Raw genomic sequence first — 9,977 nt, 5'->3', positions numbered from 1 at the left:
TTTATTTCAGCTTTTTTTTTAACAGAGACTCATTAATTTAATTATCAGTGTGGTTTGTGTAATTCACATTTTTACAGAACAAACACAAACCGCCCTTTCAGAAAATAACTGTTTCTTAAAAATTAAAAAAAAGATTTTTAATCACAAATTAAATGTGCAATTTTCACACATTTCTCTGTGTTTGTACCACTAATTTTATTTACTTTATTTATATTTCAGTATTTCTGTGGTTGTAATAAAATGCCCTCACTGTAAATTAAACTCATTCATCAAATAAATAAATACTTTTGTTGGTCAATAATTCTGAATTATTTTGTGTTCGTTGATCCGTTTCTTTCAGGCTTTTAACAGTTTTTCATGAACGCACCAGATAGATCACGTCACCCTTCAGGCCATAGCACATGCGCAGTCTGAGTCACTACAAAGCAGCCAATTGCGTGTGGGGGAGAGCACAGCGATATTTGCACGAGGCAGCGTTCTTCGGGAAGATCTAAACTCGACGTTGATTGGTTAAACCAACGTTATTTTAAAAATGTAGGAAGCTCCGAGAGGCGGGAAAAAACAGGATTAATGAAATATTTAAAAATAAAAATGGGTGTGAAGTGAACCTGATGAAACAGAGCGGCTTCACGGGGGGTGCGCATGCTCAGACAGAAAACCAGCCCAAACAGGAAGCAGAGAAGAAAATACAATAAAAATATGAAGATATCTGAACAGAACGACGTCCTTCCATTGATTAATGCTTCAGTCTTAATTATTATTTCTCTCGTGTTCATCACAGTCTAAGCTGCACAGATTACAGGCTGAACTCCTCAGAGCTGCAGTTTCTGGAAACATTCATTCATACATGCTAAACACAGATTTACTGACCTCAGACCAGTTCACACCAAGCATGAACTGTAACACTGGCTTCAGTGGTCTGTTGTGGACACAATACCTTATTGATCCTAAAGGCTGGGCTCAGGATGTAGAGCAGGTCACCTACTAATCGGAAGGCTGGCGGTTCAATTCCTGGCTGCTCTGGGCTGCATGCCAAAGTGTCTTTGGGCAAGATACTGAACCTCAAGTTGCTCTCTGACACAAGTGTGAATGTTGGAGTGTGAATGTGTGTGAATGTCAGGCAATAAAAAGCACTGAGCTTAGTTACACATGGAAGTGCTTGTGTGAATGCAGACATGTTGTATCAGCTCAGAGTAGAAAAGCGTTATATAAGAACATTTACTGCAGTTTTAAACATGCAGTCAGTCAAAAGTCTGCAAATCATGCTCAGTTTAAAGCTTAATGGCTGATCAGAGGTCAGATATCTGTCTTATATTAGACTCTGAGCAGGGACAAGAGGAGAGTGAGGCTGAAAATGTAAACTTACACTGAAACTCGCCGTAGTGATGGTACGTCTTGTGCCGAAGCCCCGAGGCCTGTACCGAGCAAAGGGGGCGTGTCCAAACGAAGCCTGTGTCGAGGCCCGTATCGTTTTCGAGATAATCACGTGACTGCTTCATTATGTGATTGGAGTTGTTGGAAAAGACGTGGGAAACAGTCTGATCCACTGTTACAGCCGCATAATCAGAAGCTCCTGTACAAATTAGAGCTTCAGTTTCAGCAGCCCCGCTTCTTCAGTCTTCTGTGAGTGTTTTCTAGGGCTGTGGAAGTTATACCAGAAAGAATGACCCAACATTTTCAGTTGTTTTTGTTCCTGAATATAAATTAATAAAGCACCTCCACCTCCACTCAAGCACTTCCTGTAACTGTTTATCCACAAACACACCATATACTGTCTCTATACTCTACTATATATAGTTTTGACGTATACGTGTGTGTGTGTAATTCTGTATATATGTAATATATTTTATTAATATACCACAATCAACATAGATTTATTTAATTTGGCTTACAATTTTTTTAAAAACCTTTATTTTACCCGGTAAAATGTTTGAGAACTCGTTCTCATTTACAAACATGACCTGGCCAAGAGGCCCCAATTGAATCAGGTCCATTTTTTTATTTATTTACTTATGTCTGTCAGTTTTCACAATCAGAATGATGATCTCAGTGCGTTTAATGTACCAAACATATTTGCTTTTACAAGAAGAGCTCTATAAGTTTTCTATAATCTATTCTTGTTAAGCATATTTTATTTTATTTATTCCAATGGAGATTTTGACAAAATTGCATAATTAGGCTAAAAGATCCTCGAGCCAACATGTAACAGAACAGCAAGGATGCTATACAGCAAATGTCCAGCAGGTGTCAGCACTCCTAAATGAGCTGTTAAATGGGGTTTCGTGTGATCAGGCTTTTGGCGAGTCAGTTGGCCGGAAAGACTCGACACCTTCACGGGGCATCATTATACCATCACTACTCGTCCGATATGATGAAGTTAAAGTTGTGGAGGCCCATCAGGCTGCTCCACAGCACTGAGGAAATTAAACATGCTGAATCACTTTATTCCACTCACCAGTCTGAAGTTTCCAGGAATCAATGTGGAGAACCTGAGACAGCTGTTAAAGCAGGCTCAGCAGCATCAGTCATGTGTTTGTGGTGTTTTACTGTAGTGTGTGTCCTCCGAGGTGTTTTGTGTATTTATTGTGTGTGATTAATGCTCTCTGCAGACCAGCTCAGGCTGTGAATGCTGTGGCGTGTTGCCTTCTCACAGAAGCCTCAATACGAAAAGAAAAAACGTACCCTTTCCTGATTGGACGATTACACTTACGCTCAGCCTGGCCAATGAGCGAGCAGCTGGTGATTACATAAACACGGGTATCTCAGCACGAGCAGCATTATCCGGTAATCGCAGAAAGATGTCAGGACGCGGTAAAAGTGGAAAGAAATTGAGACAAACATTAGAGGTTGTTTATGATGTGGTTTTATGTGGTGATTTTAATACTATAACTGAGGAAAAAGATAGAATTGCTGCTACACCTTTCAAAGCATCTTGTGAAGGAAATCTTTTGATCAAAGTGTCTCTGAAGCTTCTCTCAGAGACACTTATAGGATCTTAAATCCACACAGTGTACATTTCACCAGATTTGACTCAAAAACCCAAACGAGAATAGACAGAATATATGTCTCTTCTCAAATTCAAGTTTTTCATTATGAAACAATATTTTCTGATTGGTCAGACCACATGCTGGTCAAAGTTAGGATTACGTGTCGCTCAAATCATTAAAAAAGTTATTGTAAATTAAATACTAAATGTCTTATGGATATAGATCTGATAACGGAATTAAAGGTGGAAGTTCAAAGGATTTCACAACTGAGAGTTTTGGTCAAATCTGATCTTGAATTATGGGATTTATTAAAAACTAGATTGAAGGATTTCTTCAAATTTAAATGTCGTGAAATAAACCATGTTAAAAATTTAGAATATAATGAATATGTTAATAAATATATAAAATTGAAATTTATAAAAACAAGAACTGAAGCAGAGGAACATCAGATGAATGATTTGGAGACTAATATATATTTGATAAATAATGAATTATTATATAATATGCAAAAATCTACTGGATGTAATGAAAATTGTAACATCAATTATGTAATTTCCTCTAGTCAGAAGAGGCGTAGCAGCAATTTTATCACAGCTATTAAAGATCTTACAGGTAAAATATTTTATGAAGAAAATGATAAAAGAATAATTATTAGGCAGAGCTGTGTGTCCATGTTTTTACCCTCAGATAAAGAAGCTGTTGAATCCTTACTTGAAGTGGTCTCCCCCTTTGATAATACAACCTTTTCTTCACTGATAGGAGAAATTAAGAAGGATGAAGTTATAGCAGCCATTAATCAATTAAATATTAATAAATCCCCAGGTCCTGACGGCCTCCCTGCTGAATTTTATAAACTATATTTAGAAGATGTAATTAAACTTTTAACCTCAGCACTGAACGATGGTGTACAAAAAGAAAAATTAAGTGATTCCTTTTATCAAGGAATTATGTGTTTATTATATAAGAAAGGGGATAAATGTGATTTAAACAATTATAGACAACTAACTTTAATGAATGTTGATTATAAAATACTGGCAAAAATTATAATGAATAGATTTAATGACATATTAGATCAAATAATTGATAAAGAACAAACTTGTGGCATTAGAGGTCGTCAAATGTGGGATAACTTGTGCACCTTGAGAGAGGTTGTATATGCCGGTAAAGATACAGATTTCTACATTCTCGGTCTGGATCAGAGGAAAACCTTTGACTTTGTCTCACACACCTGTCTGTGGGCAGTGATGAGGAAATATGGGATCCATGAAGAGTTTGTTAAAATGCTCCAACTGTTATATAAAAGATCTATAGTGCAAATAAAGGTTAACGGGACCTTGAGTGAACCATTTGAGATTTCCCGTGGAGTGAAGCAAGGGTGTCCTTTAAGTGCAGCATTATATGTATTAGCCATCAGTCCTTTATTAAAAATAATTAATAAAGATCCTCATTTTAAAGGCTGTATGCTTGATGAGACACATAAAGGGATTGCCATGGCTTATGCACATGATGTCACTGTAATTATAAAAAATCAAGAAGAACTAGAGAGATTAAATGATACCTCAAACAGTACGAATCAGCATCTGGAGCCATGCTGAACAAGGACAAAACTGAAGGTGTGTGGATAGAAGCTTAAACAGGCCCATCATAGACATCCAGGTTAGGAATGAAATCAAAGTCTTAGGAATATGGATTACTGGAAACGATAGTTGCCACACAAATTGGTTAAAGAAGAAGTCTTAAAATGGGAAAATAAAAACACTAATTATAAAGCACGCATTAAAATTGTTAAAACTCACATCATTTCTAAACTTCTTTTTCTTGCCACTGTGTTTCCTCCCCCACACAAAGTCATTATGACACTTAGTAAATTGTGTGTAAAACTGGTATGGGGAACAAACCGTGAGGTAACACAAAGAATATTGAAGTATAAAAATAAAAGAAATGGTGGTTTGGGAGCAACAGATCTGAGCATTAAAATCCCATTTATTAAAAACATCTGCAATGAACAGAAGAGCATTTTGGATTAAAGGAACTGAAAATCAGTGGATGAAACTGAGAGGAAGAGCAAAGATCTGGTGCTCCCTTTTATAAACTTCTGTTTGGAGATTTTATTACAAATTGGGATTATTTTAAATATAAACTGGAATACTTTAAGTACAAAGCAAATCTATGACATAATTAATGAAAAAAACAATGGGTAACCGATAAAATATAAATATGTGAATAATGATGAAATCTCTCAAATTATCAGAAATGTAAATGAAAAAACTATTTCAGAAAACCTAAGAGATCCTGTTTGGCTCATTTCTGTTGGCAGACTTCCTGTTAGAGCAGTTGTACAGTGGAGCTGTTATGTCACCACAAAGAAATGTCCTAATAATTGTGATGAAGATGAAACCCTGCAGCATTTCCTCCTGGATGTTACCGAACAACAGAAATAAGAAGTAAAATGGTCGATGTTGGGTTTGATGTAGATATTAATGAGAGGTCTGTAATGTATGGATTATTTAAAGAAAGAAGGATCGATATTAAAAGAAAGTTGTTTTGGTTAATTATGTGCATAATCAATACCCACATTCGGAAAACAAGAACCAAGACAGTTACTGAACAAAAAATGATTAACAGTGATGTTTTTAGGAATATTATTGTGGATCTGAGGAGGAGGAAAGCTATTGGACAGATGAATAACAGCCCCCTCCCTTGGACTATTTTAAAGATATAAAAAAAAAATGTAATGAGGAATATGTAATGTGAATTCATGTTGTTGTGTTTTATTGTGATGTGGTTGTTTGCCAAATACTTCTGAATAAAGGCTTAAAAAAAAAAAAAAGTAAAAGTGGAAAAACCAGAGCCAAGGCAAAGAGCCGGACTGCAGTTCCCGGTGGGCCGTGTCCACAGGCTGCTGAGGAAGGGGAACTACCCGGAACGTGTGGGAGCTGGAGCCCCGGTGTACCTGGCGGCTGTGCTCGAATACCTGAAAGCTGAGATCCTGGAGCCGGCTGGAAACGCTGCCCGGGACAAGAAGAAGACCAGGATCATCCCCCGCCACCTGCAGCTGGCCGTGCGCAACGACGAGGAGCTCAACAAGCTGCTGGGCGGAGTGACCATCGCTCAGGGCGGTGTGCTGCCCAAGAAGACCGAGAAGGCCAAGTAAGGCTCCGGAAGAAGCTCCAGCAGATGAAACGGCTCCTTTAAGAGCCACACACTTCACTACAGAGCCGTATTCCTCTTTATAGGTCACTACACTAAATTCCATTTGTAAATTATACTGTATATTATCAATCACTATGTACTGTTCATCATCATCAATCAACACACGCCTGCCCACCCTAGAAGACACTTACACTCCTCTGTCCCTCCGGAAGGATTTAATTTGATCATAAATAGATTAAATTTAGGACAACATGTACAATTTTGTTGTTGCACCTAAAATATGCTTTTTACTTTCACTTTTTTTTTTACTAAGAGCAACTGTTCAAGTGGCGCGCCGCAATCTCATTGTGTATATTTGTATATGCAGTGACAAAATAATCTCGCAGTACTGTACATGTTGCATTGGGGAACCCCACAATCTGTCCTGATTTACAGGAAAAAAAGCCGTGGGTTTAATGATGGTGAATAAAACAGTTCAGGCTGCAGATACACGCAGGACCTAAACTCAGTGTTATCACAGTATGGAGCGGGCTGTGCGGGCAAATGGACTATAAACAGGTTTCATCTAGAAGGAAATGAATACGTTAAAGGACCTGTTGCTCCGTGAGGATGTTTGTGGCTCTTAAAAGAGCCGTTGTGTTTTAACACTGATCTCAGGTCAGTTTAAGCCCTCTCTCCGCGGATGCGGCGGGCCAGCTGGATGTCTTTGGGCATGATGGTGACCCTCTTGGCGTGGATGGCGCACAGGTTGGTGTCCTCGAACAGGCCGACCAGGTAAGCCTCGCTGGCCTCCTGCAGAGCCATGACGGCGGAGCTCTGGAAGCGCAGGTCGGTCTTGAAGTCCTGAGCGATCTCCCTGACCAGGCGCTGGAAGGGCAGCTTGCGGATCAGCAGCTCGGTGGATTTCTGGTAGCGACGGATCTCTCTGAGGGCCACGGTGCCGGGCCTGTAGCGGTGAGGCTTCTTCACTCCGCCGGTGGCCGGGGCGCTCTTACGGGCAGCTTTGGTAGCGAGCTGCTTCCTGGGAGCTTTTCCTCCGGTGGATTTACGGGCGGTCTGCTTGGTCCTGGCCATTTTACAGTTTCGGTGTGTGTGCGAACAGCGAAAGAATAAAAACCTGAGAGCAGACGGAGGTCTTATAAAGGGGGCTGCCGGAGTGAGCTCAGCGCTGATTGGGCCAGATACGGGGGCGCGCACTGGAGCTGTTCAGCTATTGGAGGAAAAATTTGAAAATTCAAAATGAAGCGCCAAAGGGAGAGGGAGGGGCTTACAGCTGCTGAAGGTCAGGTTTTTATCAGGCAAAGATTTCAACGTTTCTGAACATTTTTTATTTACGAAAAAAATATTTCAAAATGTGTGTAAACCTTTCTACACACTTCAAACTAAAATAAAAGCTCAGTCATTTTTTTAATAGAATTATTTAAAAATTTAATTTGAAAATAATGAACCATCTCCATATAGTTGATATTTTGGATCAGCAGCAGGTAAACCAAGAAAATCAAACCCGAGTTTATATTCACTGATTTTTTTTTAAATAAATCATCAGCTGGTCAGTTAATATCAAATGCATCAATAGTATATAAGTAAGAGTACCAGTGACGTAGAATTGTACAATTTTCATTCTTTAGTTTAAATGAGCCAATGAATGAATAAACTCCTGATGTGTGAGTGTTTGTGGAACCGTCCTCTTTAATTTAAGCTCCCGGAGCCTCAGTTAAAATAAACTCCGGCTGGTTGTCCTCAGGAGAATGAAGTGTTTCTATGATCCTGTTATTGTGAGGTCACAATCATGTGATGAGCACTGAGGCCTGAATGAAGCTGCAGTCTAACTCATGAAGTGTGTAGTTACTGGTTAGTGTCAGAAACATTAAAGTATATCAGTATTAATTACATTATTATTACTACTGTTATTAAAGGCGGGTGTTATCAGCGGCTGTGGGTGCGGTGAGGAGCTCTCAGCGGAGGCGGTGGTGGCTCTGAAAAGAGCCTTTGATGCACGGAGTGCTGGAGGAGGACTGCTTTACTTCTTCGCCTTCTTTGGCGCAGCCTTCTTTGCGGGCTTCTTGGCGGCTTTAGGCTTTTTAGGAGCGGCTTTCTTAGCGGCGACCTTCGGCTTCTTAGCGGCGACCTTCGGCTTCTTTGCGGCGGCCTTTTTCGGGGTCTTCTTCGCTGCTTTTTTCACAGCTTTCTTGGCCGGGGACTTCTTGGGGGTCGCTGCCTTCTTCACCGCGGGCTTCTTGGCTTTAGCGGGAGCCTTCTTAGCGGGCTTAGCGACCTTCTTCTTGGCGGGTTTTGCCGCTTTGGGCTCCTTCTTGGCGAGCTTGAAGGAGCCAGAAGCGCCCGTCCCCTTGACCTGACTCAGGACCCCTTTCTCCACCAGTTTGGCGACGGCGGTGTTGATCCGTTTGTTGGCTTTGGGGACATCTACATTTTTGGCGGCCAGGTATTTCTTGATGGCGGCCAGCGACGTCCCTTTGCGCTCCTTGGACTCGGCCACGGAGGCGACGATGAGCTTGGGGAGGCTGGGTCCCTCCTTCTTGGCCCGGGGAGCGGACTTCTTCTTCGGGGCCTTGGCCGGAGCTTTCGCGGGTGCTGCTGCTGGAGCTTCTTCTGCCATATCTGCGCGTGCTTCTCTGAGCGTGTTGCTGGCTCGTGCGGGAGGCGGGACTTATGAAGCACATGAGAACCGTGGAGAGTGAAGCCAGCCCGCCGCGCTGCTGCCGCCTCAAACGCGGCTCCGCTTGTGTTTTCTCCGTCACATTTCGGACCTCAAACCGGCTCTAAATAAACGTTTTGAACCACCGCGTCACGGCAGCGGGGAGAAAGCACCCCGGTCTCCCGCCTGATCCCGTTTTTGTCTCTCGGGATTTCTTCAGTTACTTTCGGGAGGCTTCAAACCGCTCTGACACACCGTCACTTGGCGCAGCTCACAGCGAACTTTCTTCACTTTTCGGCTCCTAAAGTGACCCAAAGCGGTTTGGATGAACTGTAACATCGGTGCTCCGGTTAGCGGAGACCCGTGGGGACAGAGTCCCGGCGAAACAGCGGCGGTTCTGGGGATCGTTGGGTTTTAACGGGGCAGTTTTCGGTGGAGGTAAACACACGGAGGCTGCCGGTGATCGGGCGGATATTCAGTCACAGATGATCCGCTGGGAGAGACTTCCCTTCCTCCACTCTGACTGTACACGAACGGCTTTACTCTGATATTATACTCTAATTATTATAATTATTAAACTGTTTAATGGTTAGCACAGTAAACTGCTTCCACTGAAATCCCTGCAGCAGCTACATGTTCACAGGCTCCAGCAGAGGCTTCAGCACCGTCGGTCCTCAGACCTCCATGTTCACAGGAGGTGATCCACACAGAGCTGAGGCTCTTAGCCTCACTGCTCTGATCGCTTCTTTCCAATAAACAGTTTAACTGTCTCCAGTTCATTCATGGAAACCAGAGCTGAATTTTAAACTTTCAGGTCATAGCTACATACAGTAAATTTATAATTATAGCAGATAATCCAGTTTCCATTCAAAAGTGATTTTAATGGTGGAGCTACACATAATTGATCATTTACAATCTTTTTTTCTCTGAGATTCATCCTCCACACACCTCAATTTGAGGGTCTTCACTTTTTTTCTTTTTTACATCTGATATCACATTTTCCATTAAAACGGGTTTAATTTTTATTGTTTACTTATTTTCTGAGAAGGTCCACGACCTTTCTCAATGACCCCTCCCACCCGGCGCGTCACCTGTTCGATCAGTTACCTTCTGGTAAATGATTCAGGTCAGTGAAAGGTCGCACATCCAGGCTAAGAAACAGTATCTTCTCTCTGGCCATC

The 9,977-nt window shown here is 41.5% G+C and overlaps 3 protein-coding genes across 3 annotated transcripts; 1 reads left to right on the top strand and 2 right to left on the bottom strand.

The window, feature by feature from the left end:
- The first annotated feature begins 4,575 nt into the window (after positions 1 to 4,575).
- LOC115791856 (histone H2A-beta, sperm-like) lies at positions 4,576 to 6,609 on the top strand. The gene is made up of 3 exons (XM_030746132.1): positions 4,576 to 4,600; positions 5,837 to 6,119; positions 6,552 to 6,609. Exons 1-3 carry the CDS (start codon positions 4,576 to 4,578, stop codon positions 6,607 to 6,609), a joined length of 366 nt encoding a protein of 121 aa, XP_030601992.1.
- Positions 6,597 to 7,318, bottom strand: LOC115791938 (histone H3). The gene has a single exon (XM_030746247.1). It carries the CDS (start codon positions 7,212 to 7,214, stop codon positions 6,804 to 6,806), a length of 411 nt encoding a protein of 136 aa, XP_030602107.1. The 5' UTR covers positions 7,215 to 7,318; the 3' UTR covers positions 6,597 to 6,803.
- A 243-nt stretch (positions 7,319 to 7,561) lies between these two features.
- LOC115791944 (histone H1-like) lies at positions 7,562 to 8,777 on the bottom strand. Its single transcript, XM_030746254.1, has one exon. It carries the CDS (start codon positions 8,755 to 8,757, stop codon positions 8,161 to 8,163), a length of 597 nt encoding a protein of 198 aa, XP_030602114.1. The 5' UTR covers positions 8,758 to 8,777; the 3' UTR covers positions 7,562 to 8,160.
- Between the last annotated feature and the right edge of the window lie 1,200 nt (positions 8,778 to 9,977).

This window comes from Archocentrus centrarchus, chromosome 14 (assembly GCF_007364275.1).
Source record: "Archocentrus centrarchus isolate MPI-CPG fArcCen1 chromosome 14, fArcCen1, whole genome shotgun sequence".
NCBI classification, from domain to species: Eukaryota; Metazoa; Chordata; class Actinopteri; order Cichliformes; family Cichlidae; genus Archocentrus; species Archocentrus centrarchus.
Note: the sequence above shows the minus strand (reverse complement) of the source record. Positions and strands in the feature narration are given on the sequence as shown.

Excerpts from the sequence above, each read along its gene's own strand:
- LOC115791856 (XM_030746132.1), top strand. The coding sequence starts at position 4,576 with ATGCTGAACAAGGACAAAACTGAAG. Across the intron at positions 4,601-5,836 it reads GAACAAGGACAAAACTGAAG|AGCCAAGGCAAAGAGCCGGA; the intron begins GTGTGTGGATAG and ends TGGAAAAACCAG. Across the intron at positions 6,120-6,551 it reads CAGGGCGGTGTGCTGCCCAA|CCCACAATCTGTCCTGATTT; the intron begins GAAGACCGAGAA and ends GCATTGGGGAAC.
- LOC115791938 (XM_030746247.1), bottom strand. The coding sequence starts at position 7,214 with ATGGCCAGGACCAAGCAGACCGCCCGTAAATCCACCGGAGGAAAAGCT.
- LOC115791944 (XM_030746254.1), bottom strand. The coding sequence starts at position 8,757 with ATGGCAGAAGAAGCTCCAGCAGCAGCACCCGCGAAAGCTCCGGCCAAG.